This window comes from Bufo gargarizans, chromosome 4 (assembly GCF_014858855.1).
Source record: "Bufo gargarizans isolate SCDJY-AF-19 chromosome 4, ASM1485885v1, whole genome shotgun sequence".
NCBI classification, from domain to species: Eukaryota; Metazoa; Chordata; class Amphibia; order Anura; family Bufonidae; genus Bufo; species Bufo gargarizans.
Window position 1 is genome coordinate 220493135 of NC_058083.1, and position 19145 is coordinate 220512279.

Consider the following 19145-nt stretch of genomic DNA (forward strand, 5'->3'; position numbering starts at 1 on the left):
CAGAAAGCTGACATTTTAACAGGGGTGTGTAGACTTTTTATATTCACTGTATATATATATATATATATATATATATATATATATATATATTAGATAATTTAGGTAGATTGTAGGTATATTTATAGACGATAGAATTATGCAAGAAAATATGATACACAGATATATTTATAGAAAGATAGTTTATACACACACACTTATGATAGATGCATTGTAAATAGATAATTCATAGATAATATATAAATGGGTAGATAGCTGATAAATGAATTACATATATAGATAGATGATAGAGCAATAGATGAGAGATATTTTAAATAAGAGAGTGAGATAGATAGATGATAGATAGATGATAGATATTTGATATATAGATAGAGGATAGAGAGATAGATAAATAAATGATAGATAGATAGATAGATGGATAGGCGATAGATAATGCAAATACTTTATTACTGTGAACATGACAACAGCATTAACAGTTTATGCAATATAGGTCACTACTAGTGTATAACAGTGAGTAAAAACAAAATTTAATGTATACTCTGTCAGGGTGACCTAAAACTGTGGTAGCCCAACTCCATGTCTGCTATATATAGCCCCATGGCTTGCCATACATGGGATGGAAGGGCTGCAGCATTCCTTTACAGATAGATATTATTTTTGTTTTCATCACTCTGAGGCTGGTTAGAAGGTAACACAGATCCTGCTCTTCTCTGCTGGGGAGGTTTACGTTCTCCTCTTATAGCTGGTAAGTGGTTATCCATGTATTATAGTTATAATAGCTCCTTAAATCTGTGATATTTTGTTGCATACTAAAATGTAACACATTTACTTGTACTGGCAACTTCCAGAAACTTCTGAGAACCCACATTTTTTCAAAAGTTGGAAAAATTGAAGCTGTACCAAAGATTATCTATCTATCTATCTATCTATCTAGAATCTATCTATCTAGAATCTATTTTTATTTTATTTAGAATCTATCTATTTAGAATCTATCATTCATCTAATCTATTTACAGAAGATATTGGATGTAAAATTCTCCTGGTTCCACTGACATTTTTTCTGATATACAAGGAGGATCCTTGTACTTCACTACCTTGACTACAAGCCAAAGCTCTAATAAAGCAACTCCAAAGTGGTATTAGAGGCATTACATGCAATCGCTCCCTCAGTAGGTTTAGGGCAGTGACATGCATTCAAAGTATGTATTCTGACATTTCACAGCTTAACAATAAACCAATTGTGATTAGAAAACAGAAGCTCTATAGTATCACACATAGCCAAATGCACTTAGAAGGTACATATTCCGTGACTTGCAATGCATACATATTTGAATAGTTATTTGGCTCTTATAGTTTTTTATTGCTTTCCTTTCTTATACCATATCTGTATAGTGAATGTGAGTGGACTAGAGATGGTGTACCAGTCCTTAGTCTTATGGGATAATAGAATGCCTGTTTATTGTGAATATATCCATGGATAGAGAAATCATAACATAATAAATAAAGATTTATAATAATACATGGAGGTTATACATATTAGCATCCACAGAGGTTGTGTATAATTGCATCACTTTGCTGTTCATTATCAGTATAAGGGCCTTTTGGGGAAAAATAGCCCATTAGGTTTTTGTCTATGGTATCAAAATTTTCTTGCAGTGTACAACATAGGCCTCGTGCACACGACTGTTGTTTGTTTCCGCGTCCGTTCCGCCAGTTTTTGCGTTTCTGATGCTGACCAATTCATTTCTATAGAGCCGTTGAAAATGCGGATAGTCCACCGTTTGTTATCCTCGTCCGTGGTTCCATTCTTGTCCGTGAAAAATGATTCGCTGACCTATTGAAGTCAATGGGACAGCTAAAAAATGTGGAGGCACACCCAATTGTCATCCGCATCCGTTTTATTCCTATCATTTGCATGGCAAACCTGTCTTACACTTTTTTTTTCTTCCTTTTTTTCTGTGGGTCCTTGCAAAAAAAAAAACAGAAGACACACAGAAACACAACGGAAACAAAAACGGAACCCCAATTTTGCGGAACGGAAAACAACAACGGTTGTGTGCATGAGGTCTTAAACCAGTGCATAATTTGTGCACCATAGGTCCCTCATAAGTTATGGACAAAATGTTGCACGTTTTGAGAATTATGGTTAAAGGGGTTGTAGAGGATTAAAAATAAATCCTTACAAAGAAATTCCAAAAACAGCTACACACTCCAGCCCATTGAAGTAAATGTGACTGAGCTACAATACCACACACAACCTGTGAACTGGTGTGGTATTGTTTTTTTTTAAACCAGGCATGTTTTCTCATCCTGTACAATTCCATTAACATATTTATAGTACACCTTAATTTCAGAATTTGCTTCCTCCTATACTTGACTGAATGTATAAATGAAGATGATAATGGAGAACAGGAGACCTCTAGTGTTAAGCTTAAGTCCATCAGGGGAACACAAGTTCCCTATTGGTGACCCCCTCATAATGCTTTATGTATTGATATAAAAATCTGTAACATCAAACATACCTGGCAATCAACAATCAACACCTGGGTTCCTGTCCCCATCTTTATGTCCCTGGATGTGAGGCTGTAATAGTTACAGCAACATATGTATAAAGGGATCCAGCCCTATTCTGTGAGTGATATTACTGGATCTGCACAAGTGTATGCAAATTCGATGTTGTGATTGGTAGGCCACTTCTACTCTTACTAGCCAAATAACAGTCGCCCAGAAATTATTCCTTTGGGAATTTGAACAACTGAGGAGGGACCTGATCCAAGAATGGTCTCTAAAAATGTTTAGCTATGAACGAGCATTCTCAATGATGTCACTATACTCATTGAGGGTCATGACCAACTGCAACAGTGGGGTTCAGTCCCACCTGATGGTCAAGGAAGGCACTTGCTGCTGTAATTTAGGGGTACAGCCACACATTCAGGTTTCTTGATGCAAATTTGGAGGCCAAAACTAGGAGTGAATTAAGAAAAAGAGCAGAAGTCATATTTGTTCTTCATAATTTCTCTTCTTTCATGATTCACTCTTGATTTGGGCTTTCAAAAATGCATCAAGAAACCTGAACATTTGGCCATATTTTCATATTCCAGCAGCAAGATACCGACTTGACCGCCAGGAGGGACTGCACCCCACTGTTGCAGTTGGTTATGAGCCGTATAGAAGGAAGCTTTCATCAAAATGAGTATAGTGCGATTACTGTCAATGTTCGTAGCTGAACATTTTTAGAGGTCATTCTTGAGTTTAATCCCTCCTTAGTTGCTCAAATTCTCAAATGAACTATTTCTGAGCCATATATCTGAAATAATCTAGCAATCTTTAATGAAATCCCCTGTGTGTAATGATAGTAGAAGACTTAAAGGTTGATAAACACTGTATGGACAAAGAGTGTGGCCTCAGAATCATTTCTTCTGGAGGACCCAAGGAACTCCAGGTCAACCGTGCATAGCTTGTTTCTGCATTATTGAATATGTGAATGCCATTTTATTCTCTAAGCATATGCATTTGTACAGAAGACATATTTACTATATTGCATTCACCATATTTGTCAATAAAAAAAAAAATCCATATTCAGTATATGAACATGTATTGTTTAATTTGTCTTATGAATGATTTGATTTTGTGCATAATCATTGATGGTATAAAATAAAACACAGATGAACTGCTTCTCCTGGGAAATGTCAAAGAGCTCTCGCTCTTAGATGTCAGCTGAGACTGTAACAGAATCCCAATGTTGATTTCTAAACCAGCTGATACCACTGACATATGGAAATGCAGTGACATTTTAGGCTTGAGACATGTCATGAGTGAACTGGCCAGACACAATTGTCCATAAGGGTTTCTATATTTAGTTAGATTCTCAAAAGCAATAAAAGGACGCGTGAGAAGATGCAGCTGTTTACTATTGTAGTATAAAGTATTCTGATTTGTATTATTTTCTTATATATAATTTTAATATATGTTTATATTAGATAAGTTCAATGATAATATGATCAATACTATGATCAATACTAACAGCTGTAAAAAACACACACTAATATATCACTGTGTGTATAGGTTAAGATCTGTTTTGAACAGGCTACATTTTTTTGTTATCCAGCATGTTCGTAAATAGATAGATAGATAGATGGTAAATAGATAGATAGATAGATAGATGGTAAATAGATAGATAGATAAAAATGATGAGGATAGGTTTTATTTAGTTGCTCCAGGAATGTCATGCGTGCCATGTATACTAGTAACATTTGTTCTCACGGTATTGGTTTTACGACTTGATGCTCTCCACTTTCTGGACTATGGTTCAACTTTATACTGGGATTGCAGCACACAGACCTCCTTAGCAATCTTAGCAGTACATGCTTAGTCTTCTTCAATGTAGAGGGATTTGCTGGAAGCGGTTTTGTAGATAAAAGTCTTAGCGACAGTGCTGAATGTTTGGAACAGCTGCAAAGGCTGCTCGGATATTATCATGCCTGACAAATGGCCTTCAATGAAGAGGCTCGGCAGCAGAAAATAAACTTGTCCCTCTGTATATCCAGCACGTACAGTATACTGTACATGTATACAATTACAATTTAGACTATGCATATACACAGTATATGCTTTTCCACTTTTCCTATATTTAGATTATTATTTCCCAGTAGGAATATTATATTATATTCATCTGCCTTATCTGCGCTAAGTTTGTATTTAGGTATGACACATAAAATATACAGTAAATTATGAAATTAATCAGCACAAGATGATGTATCTTTTTAAAGGAAGGAAAAAAAACTATAAAAAGACAATGACATTAAAGTCACTGAGTTTCCAGAAAAAGTTTATAATGTCATACTTGACATAATGTCATAGTTTTGACATAATGTCATAGATATGTCAAAAGTTTTGATCAATGGGGGTCTGAGCACAGAGACCCCACACTAATGGCTAGAAGGAGGAGAGAGAAGTGCTCCCAGAGTGAGCTCTCTGATCCAGATGGGCCTATGGACTTTCTACTGAGTCCATCTCATTTCTTCTACTGCAGTGAGGAAAGAGGGTGCAATATATGAGTCCTTTTCTCTCTAGCGATTGGTAGCAGTCTCAACGTTCGAACCGCAACCAAACAAAACTTTTGAAAACTTTACCATAGGCCGCCATGGTACCACTATTATGGTACCACTTAAAAAGGAAATGCGATACAGAAAATGCATATAAAAATATCAAATCAATTCACACATATAATAATACCATTACATAGTTCAGTGATCAAACAGAAGTAAATGTAAAATCTGGCCTCAGTGCCACATGTAAAAACTCCGGGGAGCGAACTACTGCTTGTTTATTGGCTCCTCCATGTCATGTGACTGGAGCGGCCAAGTCGTGTTTGATATTAGTAGGATAGTGGGGTGTCTCAAGGCAGCTGAGGATGCTCGACTAACAGCTGAGAGATAGTGTCACTCCCCAGCACATACACAGAGGCCGATTTGGTAACTGGAGACCACCAGTGATATCTGCATCTGTACTGTAGGTAGAAGCCTGAATGGTGGTATATGCACACTTGGGAGCAGGTCGTATGATTGCTAGAAAACAGAAGCACTCCACACAGCCAACACTACACATACAGTGTGCTGAACAGGACCACAAGTATACAGTGTATTTACAAAGTCTTCAAACCCTTTCTCTTTTTTACATTTTGTTAAGTTACAGCTTCATGCTAAAATAAAAAAAAAGTTCAATTTGTTCCTCATGATTTTGCACTCAACACCCCATAATGAGAAAGTGAAAACAGAATGTTCAAAAATAAAATGCATTTGATAATTTATTGAAAATACAAACCATAGATCTTGCATTGACAGAAGTATTCAGATCCTTTACACAGTGCTTAGTTGAAGCACCTTTGGCAGCTATTACAGCCTCCAGTCTTCTTGAGTATGATGCCACAAGGTTTGCATGTGGATTTGGGGATTTTCTGCCATTCTTCTCTGCAGATCCTCTCAAGCCCTGTCAGGTTTCACAGGGACCATCGATGTACAGCCATTTTCAGGTATTGCCAAAGATAAGCCAATCCTTTGTTGTCTTGGCAGTATGCTTAGGGTCTTTGGAGAGATATATCATCTCTCTTGCACCAGAAAAGTGGCTTTAAATGTTTGTAAGCTGTGTGTTTATGTGTATCTTTTTATGCCACACTCGACAATTTTCGAAAAGGGACATGACAAGGATAGGAAATGGGTGTGGCAAACAGCTGAGACAAATTATTTTTCATCTATGCCAGTTTTCTGGTGCAAATGAAGCCAGAAATCTATGGCAGCTCTCAGATGTCGTAGATTTTCTTTAGTCTCATGGACTTCTGGAGAATGCACCTAATTTTGTCTTTCTTGAAGGTAAATAGTTGGTAAACAGTCTGAGTTTCAGATCACTCTGGATCAGGTTTTCATTAAGAATATCTCTGTACTTTGCTCCATTCAGCTGTCCCTCAACTCTGACCAGTCTTTCTGAAAAACACAGACCCCACAGCATGATGCTGCCACAACCATGCTTCAACATGATGCTTAGAATTAAGGCCATCAGATCAGAGAATTTTGTTTCTCACAGTCTGAGAATCCTAAAGGTGTTTTTATTTATTTTTGCAAACCTTCATGTGTCTTTTACTGAAGAGAGGCTTCATTTTGGCAACTCTACCACAAAGCCCAGATTCACTGAATGCTGCAGTGATGGCTGACCTTCTAGAAGTTTCTCTCATCTGCACACATCTCTGGTGCTCAGGCAGAGTGCCCATTAGGTTCTTGGTCACCTCTCTAACCAAGGCTCTTTTACCCTGATTGCTTACTTTAGTAGAGTGGTCAGCGCTAGGAAGAGTCTGGGTTGTTCCACACTTTTTCCATGTAAGAATTATTTATTCCACTGTACTTTTGGGTACTTTCATTGCAGCAGAATTTTTTGTAACCTTCTCCAGATTGGTACTTCCACAAAATCCTGTCTCTCATCTCTACAGGCAGTTCTTTCCTCCTCATGGCTTGATTTTTGCATTGTCAGCTCTGAGGCCTTCTGTAGGCAGTTGTGTGTCTTTCCAAATCATGTCCAATAGACTGGATTTACCACAAGTGGACTCCAATCACGGTGTAGAATCATCTCAAAGATGATCAAGAGCAATTGGAGGTCCCCAGAGCTAAATTTCAAATGTCATAGCAAAGAGTCTGAATTACCATGCCCATGCAAAATGGTAGCATTTCCTTTTTAATACATTTGCAAGCATTTCTAAAATTATGAATTACAATTCTGTTTTCACTTTCTCATTATGGGGTATTGAGTGCAGATTGATGGCTGCAACATACCAAAATATAAAAAAAAGTGAAAGGGTCTGAAGAAATTCCAAAGGAACTATAAGGGAAAGCTCAGAGCATCTGTCAAAGTAGGTAATGCATATACTTTGAGGCTACAGACTTGCCTGTATGTTTGCGGGAGCAATAAACTTCAGGTTCCCCATTACACTAAAAGAACATACTGTAATCTTTTGAGAGACTATATTCCGCCAAGAATACTGCAGAGATACCAACATAATGAGAGTGAGAGAGACAAGTTGCACCTCTTGGTTGATTTGGGAAGATTTGTGCAGATAATGAGACAGAGATTTAGAGGGAATATTTACTGTGCCTGATGCCTCCCATAAACAGCCTTGTGTGAACATCTATTGAACTATCGAAGGTAAAGTACAATGGACTTTTGGCACTAAAACAGGCCTCATCATTGCACAGCACGGCCAGTTGACTTACTGGTATTTCATGGCCCATCTGTGGGACCCCTGCCATGCACCTAAAAACTCATTTTTACCAAGGGTACCCCACCTAATACAAGGCAGGAGCCCCAAAGCCAGGGAGTGCCCTGATGAGAAGAAAAGGTGCACCCTTCCCATCACCACATGACCCCAGGGAGTGCTATAGTGAGGACTGCCACCATAAGTAATTACAAACACCATTATTGATACCACCACTCCTGTCCGCAACTCCCCTCTCCTCTCCTGGGCCTGCTGCATATGGGTCTAAAACAATAAACTAGGCAGTTTGTTAAATAAATAAATACTGCCCAGTTTTTTATATGAATGCATAAGATGGTTGAGATGCTTGACATTGCCTTTCCATATGTAGTACAGTGTGCTGTCTCGTGTGCTATCTGTGTTTTGGGTTGGGGGACTAGGGTCCCCTGTGGCCCAGTCTGAATCCGATTTTCAGTACTTGAAATAGAGGCAACCAGGGAAAATGAACCTGATAAAACCAATAAAGAAGCAGTATTTCACTCCATTTAGTTTTTTCTGGTCGCACTGACACTGAATGTTACATTTACATTGCATTTTATTTTATTTTTTATCGGTTTGATCACCAAATTATGTAGTGTTATTATATGTATATTTTCACTACCCACCACCTTTTTAAGTGGTTTGGCACCATTTATTGTTTATATTTTGACACCCTGGCTTTATCCAAAATGTCCTCTGTATTTGAAGAAGGGGCTGGTCCCCAAAATACATCTACCTGGACTTATATCTGAATTGCTGCAATAAAGATCACATTTTCTACTGGGATGGGGCTGGTGCCAAGGATTTTCGTCTTCATGTTGGCTTCTGTTTTCTAACACTTCTATATCCAGTTGGCATGCGATGCCCAGCACCTACAGCCTAACCTGAACCATATAAGCTCACTTGGAAAAGCATTTATAGTGGTTTTGCTCATCACAACCCCATCAGGTGAACATATTCCTCACTTCTCTTGGTCTCCAAGGGTATCACTCTCTGTTGTGCTAATGGAGTAAGTGTGTGCTATCAAATTAATTGAGTTATTTGACTGATCAGAAATGGAAAAGTAGAAGTAATTTTGAGTAAGGTAAGTGATTTTTTTTCCTCAAGAGCTTTTGTTCATCATGGTTATATGTCCCTACTTCTGTTGGTTAATAACTGGTATTTGAAAGGTAGTTACTGTCTTACACCTAATGCACAGTTTGTGTATTACAGATCCCTGTTTTGTGATTCTGTAATACTGAGTCCATATCCCCCCCCCCCCCCCCCCCCCCAAGATTCCTTAAGAATCGATGAGGTCACTATTGTGGTATTTTCTATTATATAGAGCATGGTACCTAATGAAAGCACCATATAGTGGCAAACACCATATGGTGACACAAACAGCTACTTTGGACCTGTAGGGACTCTGTGTGCCACTGTATGAGAATATATGCATGTGGCAGTGCTGGGTGCATGAACCATTATATGGAAATTATTTCAACACTTGTGGAAAAATGTATTGATAATATTTAACACCAAATAAACTGGCAATAAAATATTCTAATGACTACTTCACACTTTCTAGATATATGTTTTGCTTCACATGTGGTGTATGACTTTAAATTTTTAAGATTATTTTGGAGATGGGTTGTCATAGACATATCAGTTATTTCATAGCTAAATATAGCCCTTTACCACTTCAGAAATAACCTTCTGGATGTCAATGCTATTTAGTCCTCAGCTACAGCTCTGAAGTCTGGTTACTGATGTTTTCTTTAATCAGATTGAAAGATAATGTAATTAAATCGACTGGATAACTTAAAGCCCCCAATACACAGTAGTTTGTCTGACAATCCAATGTGTATGGTTGTCTCCCCCAACAGATGATGTCTGTCTGGGGAAAGAAGTACCGGGCAAACTGAAATTTTCGCACACTATCCTTTGGTTCTCCCAGGAGATAAGCCACCACCAGAAGAGCCTCTATTGACAACACGTACATGCTTGGCCGAACCAAACATGTATGTGAATGGGGAAGTCAAGAGGCAGCTGAGAGAAATAGCCATTGGTCAAATGATCATTTAGCTAGACACCTTTAGATAACCCATTGTTGAGTGCCCTGATGCATGATGAGTTCTTATAGGAGATCTCTTAGGCTGAGTTCACATAAGCATTCACTCTTTCTGTTCTGCTTTTGTCTCCACTTAAAAAATCTTCCTCTGAGCAGAAACCTAATGGACCCCATTATATATAGTCTATTTGGCTCAGTTATGTGCAGAATCCGTCTTTTCTATTCTTCAGCTCCTATAATGGAGCAGAAGAATGGAAAGGCTGAATGCTGATGTGAATTCAGTCTTATGCAACTCTATGCAACTCATCTTTGGGGGACCCAGATTACATAGAGTTTGCTGCACGAAATCTCTTTAACAATTTTAAAACAGTAACCTGCATTTTTCTATGTTCTGTTCCTATATGGAACTGTTTGTTATTGAAGTCACAATGTGAGACTTTTATCAGAACTGTTGGTGCTGTAAACATTGTAGAAAAATTGTACAAATTAATGTTGGATTATTCCTTGGTGGTGACATATAAACAACAATTGGCCCAATTTACTAAGCCTGTAGATCATGCAAATTTAAGGCTCATTTATGCAGTGCTGACTAGCAGACAATTATTGGAAAGGAAGCGTTCCTTCCCAACAATTGCCTGCTTGTTAGTGGAATTAAAAGCAGCATTTACATGCAGCGTTCTTCTCCACAGTAGCTATGGCTCATTCTCATACCAATTCATTGTTTCTGGACAGCAGATCACTGTTCACACAGCACAATCTACTGCCCAGAAACAACGCTTTAAGGGTGTATTCGACACCCCGATGCCACAGACGATTGTTGTTAGGGAGGCGTTCCCTCCCGGTAATTCTCCGATAGGTAGCGAAGGACACCACTGCTATTACATGCAGCGATGTCCTCCGTGGAATGGGGAGGAGCGATTGCTATGCCAATGCTCTTCCTCATGCAGAGCAGTGGTGTGTACTGGCGGCAGATCGCTATTACACAGCGCGATCTGCTGCAGACACCATTATGATTTTTAAGCATGCATTTGGAAGCAGTATTAGACTGCCAGATGATCGCTAACGAGCGTACGTAGGAACGCTCGTTAGCGATCACTTGATAGAAAGTCTGGGAGTCATATACACCCTTAAGATGTCTGCACCACAGATCATTTCACCCAATACATACAAGTGTTATGCTTGTTTATCAGGTGATCTGCAGCACCTTTACATGATCAGATTTTCATAGAAGCGTTTGTTCCTGATAATCTGCCCTATAATTGGGCAGTGTAAATGGACCTTTAGACAGACTGTCTAAACCTGCACCAGAATTATCATAGTGCCTCAGACCGGATGATAAATTTAGTGCATGGCTGGACACTAACTCTATACCAAGTATTAGTTGGCTTAGTTTGAGACAGAATTTTATGCTATGATTGTGGATCGATTTTGGCGCAAACCATTGCAATTTAGGCCACGTCTCCTTTCCAGCAAAGCCACACTTATTTCCAGTAAACCACAATCTTTCTCGTTCCAATCACAAAAAGTTTCTCTAAACCTGGACCACTTTTACTGCCAAAATATAGGTGCACCCACATTAATAAATGTGGGCCAGTAACAGTTGTTTGCATGGGCGTCTGCAGAAATTTTTCCAGGGGGAGCATAATTTTTTTGACATCCATGCTCTGCTTGTTTCTGAGAATGTAATGAAGGGGAGGGGCATATTCACTATCACAAAGTATAATAACGCATGAGCTGTGCAGTGGCGGATCCAGAGCCTGGTCTCGGGAGGGGCACTTCCAGATTATTTTCTGTCCACCGCCAAAAAACAATGGTGCTTATAGAACAGACTACACAGTGTAGCGGTATACTGTATATTGTGTGGCACAGTGTAGGCTATATGTGTATAACATAAACATATTTCACATGAAATCTTACAATTACTTGGCTTGGCCCTTGGGGATCTCGGACACCACTTCAACACTTGGCTGGGGGGCTCGGCGGAGCTGATGTTGTGTTTTATCCTAATGAGAAAGATTTCATAATAAGGATTTGGAGAAGGGGCGGAGGAATAGCAGAGCAGGGAGAGGATGATGCTGCTACTAGGGGGTCATACCATGTGGGAGTAATAAAGCCACCATAATGCCCCCCAGTAGAAATAATTCTCCTTATAATGTGACAGTGCAAAAAATTCCCCCTTGTAATGTCCCCATAGCGCCCCCATAATGTGCCAGTATAAAATACCCCTATATAGTGCCCCCAGTAAATACCTCCATAGTGCTCCTCTCACCCCTTCCTCCTAGTGCACCCCATAATGTACCAGTATAAAATGCCCCAGTAGATGCCCTCAGTGTCCCCCATAATTTGCAAGTATAAAATACCCCTTCTTAGTGCCCCCTGTAGATGACACCATAGTACTCCTCTCCTCCCTTCCTCATAGTACCCACCATAATGTGTCCCAGTATAAAATTCTACTGTACAGAGCCCCCCATATAAAACAGTAGATGCCCCTATAGTGCCCCCAATCATGTGCCAGTAATAACAGCCCCCCCATCATGTGCCAGTAATAACAGCCCCCCATCATGTGCCAGTAATAACAGCCCCCCATCATGTGCCAGTAATAACAGCCCCCCATCATGTGCCAGTAATGACAGCCCCCTCCTTGTGCCAGTAATGACAGCCCCCATTATGTGCCAGTAATGACAGCCCCGCATTATGTGCCAGTAATGGCAGCCCCCCTTATTATGTGCCAGTAATAACAGCCACCCCATCATGTGCCAGTAATAACAGCCCCCATCATAAGACAGTAATATCAGCCCCCCATCATGTGCCAGTAATGACAGACCCCCCTTGTGCCAGTAATGACAGACCCCCATTATATGCCAGTAATGACAGCCCCCATTATGTGCCAGTAATGACAGCCCCCCCCATTATGTGCCAGTAATGACAGCCCCCATTATGTGCCAGTAATTACAGCCCCCCATTATGTGACAGTAATGACAGCCCCCCATTATGTGCCAGTGGCCAGATACCCCCATTATGTTCCAGTAGCCACCAGTATTGTACACAAAAAAATAAATAAACACTTATACTTACCTCCTTGGCAGCGATGCGATGCAGGCCTCTTCCGGCCTGTGTCCCGTGCTGTACGGCTCAGGCGGCGCGATGATGTCATTGCGCCGCCTGGGCCGGCCTCTGATAGGCTGCCGGCTTAGTGCCTGCAGCCTATCAGAGGAAGGGAAAGGGACACGCCTCTCCCTCCCCTGCCTCAGCACAGTCATCTGTATCGCTGTCCTGAAGACGGCGATACAGATGACTATGGAGATACTATCCACCGTCCTTCATTTTGGCTGTCCATAACGTTTAATGTTGCAATATTATGTTCAATCCCCTATGGTTTGTTACTTGTAAGACAAAAAATAATCAGTGACCTGCTGAGCATTCGTCTGGTTGTTCGGTGGAAACAGAATGGCTACAATGTATGTTTCAACTGTACTGTTGATTGGATTACTTCTCAGGCTGAGGGAAGGGGATGTGTGGGCTGTAACCAGTTTGTGATTGAAGAATGTATAATTTTCTGTGGGTGTCTCCCTTGCATGGGAGAGTTGATAAAATCAGGGTATGTGGCATCAAACAGTGTCTTACTCCTGATACTGTGTGTCGTCCAGTTATTGGGAAGAGCGATGGGATATTTGTGAATGTTTTTTTTTTTTATTTACTACTGATGCTGTTCTTTCTGTGCTAACTACTTGATCCCGAAGTAACTCCTAGAATACCGGCGGAGAAAGTGGATGTCGCACTAGAGCTCCACTACATGGTTCATCTATACAAACCTTGGACCTATATAAATAAGATAAAGGTTAAAGAACCTCGTGACCTTGAGAGTTGAAGGACAAAAACCTCTGGGACTTGCAACTATGCAGAGAATTGGTGTCCCCTGACGCCCTGACCCAGTCTCACCTGATAAGGCTGCCTGCCACTACATTTATGTAGAGGTTGAAATGGTGATATAGAAATCCTGTGGCTATGCCATAATTGTTACACATGATAAAACCATTTTAATTTCTGAAGAACAAATGTAGCAACCTAACAGAAAACTTCACTTTAGGTAGATTACTATACAGTCTCACAAACAGATATAACCTAGACTTCCCCAGACCCCTGCCCCTGCCTACTTGCATGGTCACGCTAGTAGTGACCCTCACCTCGAAAGCGGTCCCTATACTGAATACATGCAAGGAAAGGGGCATCCAAACAAAACACAAAACAACACAGAACACAATAAAGGCATAGTCAAGTAATCCCAGTCAGAACGAGGAGAAGCAAACAAGACCAAAACACCAGAGGCAAAAGTGTAGCCAGAGAGAGGCCAAGTAATCTGAAGCCAGGGAGTCAATATTAAAAACAGTAGGATAAATGGAGAGTCAAAATGAGCCAGATCAAAGCCAGGAGAAGCAACTAGAATCAAAAATGTTAGAAGCCAAAACACCATCTAGAGAAAAGTCAAATTTCTGAAAGCCAGAAGTCAAATATGTGGCCGGGAACCTGACAGCTGGGTGAGTGGCTGTGAGCGCCAGACACTGCTGCTGATTACAGTATTCTAGTGGGCCCAAGCTTGGACACAACAATGAACCCCTAATACAACAGGGCCCTAAAATGTCAACTTGAGCTGACTGGATATACCATGGGCAGTCTGTAAAGCAGAGAGAGGGGCCCACCACCATCTAATCAGGAAAATACAAATGATTCCTAAAATCTGTTTCATTGCATGTAAAGTACTGTTAATTACTGCATTGTCATAGGTTGTATTGCTCCATAAAAAGGGGACCACATACTTTTCTTGCATGGGGACCCTTTGAGTGTAAACCAGAAATCCTATTAAGTGTTAATGTGTCCTGCATGTTCAATGATAAAAATCACTGTGGACTTTAACATGTCCTATATGTGGGTCCTCACACTCATTTCCTCTGGTTGGCCCTAGGAACATTAGCTATTAAACACATTTATGTATGACCTAGGTTCTATGTCCTTATTTAACAATTGCCATTCTTTCCTCTAGTTCTAGAGACAGGCTGGTGCCATGTCTTCCAAGGTTGTTCCTTTTTATCAAAAGAGGCACAAGCATTATGACCATTCTTACCGCAATCTTCAAAGCAGATATGTAGTTCAAGAATATTCAGCACAAAAGTAAGTGGTGTCTATCGAGATAGTAGTAACAATTGTAAGTGACTGGCTTTCTGTCATCTTTTAATGAAATATAATTAAAATGAGAAAAATGGTATGGGTTACATGGGTTGTCGGGTTTAAGGTGCTTTCATTTTTACCTCTTTAGTTAAAAATGTATCCAACTGCTTCCAAATTTCTTATCATCCTGACATAGGTGATAAATTATATGGGTATATTCACATGCAGCAGATTTGTTGCACAGATTTCTGATCATTTGTTTTGGTGGAAAGCACATGGATTTTGTCAAACCTGAGTCGAAAGAATGGAGCTGATTTCATTTTGCACAAATTTCTGCAACAAATCTGCTGTGTGTCAGTATTTCTTAACATGCTGTGCACCAGAGCAAAGAGCACATGATCAGGTCTGGTTATCCGTCTCTGTTTCCATCTACCAAAGATCACAGTTTAGCATATAGGCATGAATGAGGTCACAGCAGTAATGTGCATATGTGCATGTAGATGGCACAACAAACTTTGGTGGAGTCAGCAGAGGCCATAGGCGTAGCGCTGGAACCAGCAGGCTCCAAAATGTACTAGTGTTATTTTTGAATTTTCATGCCCAACCACTGCAAAAATGTTTTCAATCTCAGATAAACCTGTTAATTGAATGAATATTGTGCTAAAATAATTTTTGAGATTTTTATTAAAAATGTTGAACTGTTTGGTTTCTGTAGCCTGCATGTATTTATTATATAGCAAATCTGTGAGGAATACCGCAGATAGCAGCCCTGCCTGACTTTAACTATGTCGAGTTCACGTGGCACGGTTTTGTCACTGGTTACCAAGACGTGACGTTACGCCCTCCCTAGAAGTACATAAGGTCAGCTTGGAATAGTTTACACAGACACCTCCTGGGCACGCAGGCACAGGGAGGCACGAGGAGCGAGAGAGGGTGGTCCACGCTACCTCAGGTGTGACTCCACACTCGCTCACAACCCTAACAAACTGAGAGGGCCTTCTCATTGCCCTAGTAAAACAGCGCCCTGCCAGCACGGTAGACTGCCACCGGTTCCTTGTTAGATATAAGCCTGATCCGCTAGCGGGATTATATTGGGTCAGGAACCAACCCTAGATAGCTTATAACTATGCCAGAACACAGATGTGGGGATTCGTGATCGAGATACCAGAACAGCGCAAGACTAAATTATATATTTAATTGCCTTAAGGGCGCACTAAACATAACACTATATACACACAGAAGATATAAATTGGTCGGATGTGCAAATACAGATGACATGGTACAAATAGGGTTAAACAGAGCAAAAGTTAGTTACCAGTCGAATGAGTAGTCCTTTGTTATGATGATGAATTCTTGGTTATTATCCTTAGCTGAAGTCACATTGAGGCAGTGATGTCTGCAGTTTACAGGTCGTCCCAAACACATTAGACGCTGGCCTCTGGCCTGCATGGGCCCTTTCACCTGTAGTTGGCCACTCCCCCCCCGGGAGAATCTAATTTACCCTTTGTCCGGTGAGGCAACTCAGACTCCAAAAACCCATTATGGATCATAGCTCATCACCGGAAGATGGTTCTGGCAGCACCGTATCCGGCTGGGTTCCGGTTCAAGTGGAGACAAAACATGGCGCTGTTATTAGATTCCTACTGGGATATATCTGTATCTCCCCTTCTTGGCACCTGACCCCCAAGCAGCGACCAGGGTTGCAGATACAATCCTGATCAAAAGTTTAAGACCACTTGAAAAATGGCAAAAAATCATATTTTACATTGTTGGATCTTAACAAGGTTCCAAGTAGAGCTTCAACATGCAAGAAGAAATGAGTGAGACAAAACATTTTTTGAGCATTCAATTAATTGAAAATAATGATTAAACTGAAACAGGCTGTTTTTCAGCAGATCCAAATTTTAGGACCACATTCCTTTAAAAGGCCAAATCTGTCATTTTCTGTCAGGTAGTCACATGTTGTGATGGCAAAGGCAAAAAAACTCCCTTTTTTAACGTGGTCGGGTTGTTGAACTGCATAAGCAGGGTCTCTCACAGTGCGCCATCGCTGCTGAGGTGGGACGCAGTAAGACACTCATTTGGAATTTCTTAAATGATCCTGAGGGTTATGGAACAAAAAAGTCAAGTAGAAGATCCCAAAAAATTTCATCAGCACTGAGCCGGAGGATCCAATTAGCTGTCCGTCAAGACACTGGATGATCCTCGACCCAAATTAAGGTCCTTACTGGTGCTGACTGCAGCCCCATAACCATCAGACGGCATTTGAGACTAAAGGGCTTCAAAAACAAAAAACTTCTTCAAAGACCTTGTCTCCTTGAATGCCACAGAACTGCTCGTTTGGACTTTGCAAGAGAGCACCAAACATGGGACATTCAAAAGGGGAAGAAAGTTTTATTCTCTGATGAGAAAAAGTGTAACCTTGATGGTCCTGATAGTTTCCAACGTTACTGGCATGACAAGCAGTTCCCACCTGAGATGTTTTCTACGCGCCACAGTGGAGGGGGCGCCATAATGGTCTGGGGTGCTTTTCCTTCAGTGGAACAATGGAGCTTCAGGAAGTGCAGGGGCGTCAAACGGCCGCTGGCTATGTCCAGATGTTGCAGAGAGCATTCCTCATGACTGAGGGCCCTCGTCTGTGTGGTAACGACTGGGTTTTTCCACAGGACAACGCTACAGTACACAATGCCCCCAGGACAAGGGACTTCTTCCAGGAGAATAACATCACTCTTTTGGTCTATCCTGCATTTTCCTCTGATCCAATTGAGAACATTTGGGGATGGATGGCAAGGGAAGTTTACAAAAATGGAAAACAGTTCCAGACAGTAGATGGTCTTCGTGCAGCCGTCTTCACCACTTGGAGAAATATTACCACTCACCTCATGGAAACGCTTGCATCAAGCATGCCAAAACTAATTTTGGAAGTGATAAACAAAAACGGCAGAGCTGCTCATTACTGAGCTCATGTTTGAAAGTTGGATTTCTGTTTTGGGGGGGTTTATATTTTTTTTGGAGTTGTGGTCCTAAACTTTTGATCAGCTGAAAACCAGGCTGTTTCAGTTTATTCGTTGTTTTCATTAAATTGAATGCTCAAAAAATGTTTTGTCTCACTTCCATTTCTTCTTGTTGCATGTTGAAGCTCTACTTGGAACCTTGTTAAGATCCAGCCATGCTAAATATGATTTTTTGCCATTTTTCAAGTGGTCTTAAACTTTTGATCAGGACTGTATGTTACAGGTATGTGATGGACGGGCAATTCATAATTCCTTATGAACCCCCGGTTCCATGATGTCTGATGGTCTCCAACATTAATCTTACCAGAGAAGTTGAGTTGCCCATGTGGCCGAGTGAAACGTGAACATATGATCTGTTTTGAAGCCAGGCTTCCTGTGGAGTCTGCTTCCTCTGCTAGCTGACATCAAATGGCTGGAATTAGATCATGGCTGGAATTAGATCATAACTCCACACATTCCTCACAAAATCTATTAGAGAGCTTGTCTGTAGTCTGATGGCTCAATCTCCAGGCCCTTGATCTCAATCTTCCTCGTCTTCTGAGCTAAGCTGATTTATGATAAAATCAGCTTAAAAGATAACTCAAAAGAATAGAGAGAAAGACTGAGCCATTAGACAGCCATTCTCATGGTTTTCTAGTTAACAGCATCCTGGAGCATCCTATGTAGTAGAATACATGCAGGCTGCAGAAATCAAACAGCTCACTTTTACTAGTTTTAGCATCATGTTCCAGTAAGAATTATTAGTGCAATGTATCTAATGATAAAGATATCTTAATAATCTTCTTATAAGTAATACTGTATACTATTTGAAGTGTATAAAAAATGATGGTGTATTGTAGAGATTTAATTCAGTATATTTACCAGTGGTGATGTCACAGAGGTGCAATAGGTATGTGCAACATAATTTCCTCTCTCTGTCACTACAGAAGAAGCAGTTCAGCTTCTACTCAAAAAGTTTCTTCGATTTCCTCGGGTTCCAGAGTAAAATGTGTTTGTGGGGCTGATAGAGATGTTGAAGAATACTATGTCCCTACATTTAGAAAAAGGTACATGGTATTGTGTACCATGCATGAGTAGCTAGAGACAAGCTTAAAATGTGATATATTAATGTTTTTTATAGTACACTATCAATTAATATTTTATAATAA

At 40.3% G+C, this 19145-nt stretch overlaps 1 protein-coding gene across 7 annotated transcripts in view; it reads left to right on the forward strand.

Annotated features, from left to right (window-relative positions):
* Positions 1–607: 607 nt before the first annotated feature.
* MYOM2 (myomesin 2) overlaps positions 608–19145 on the forward strand; it is a 419263-nt gene continuing 400725 nt past the window's right edge. For 5 of the 7 annotated variants that reach the window (XM_044289251.1, XM_044289247.1, XM_044289250.1 and 2 more), the window contains exons 1-3: positions 608–742; positions 14859–14986; positions 18924–19043. In XM_044289251.1, coding sequence (XP_044145186.1) covers positions 14880–14986; positions 18924–19043 — 227 coding nt within the window. In that variant the 5' untranslated portion in view covers positions 608–742; positions 14859–14879. Of the gene's footprint in view, positions 743–8732; positions 8858–14858; positions 14987–18923; positions 19044–19145 lie in introns of those variants that run through there. The other 2 variants (XM_044289248.1, XM_044289252.1) reach the window with 2 other exon arrangements.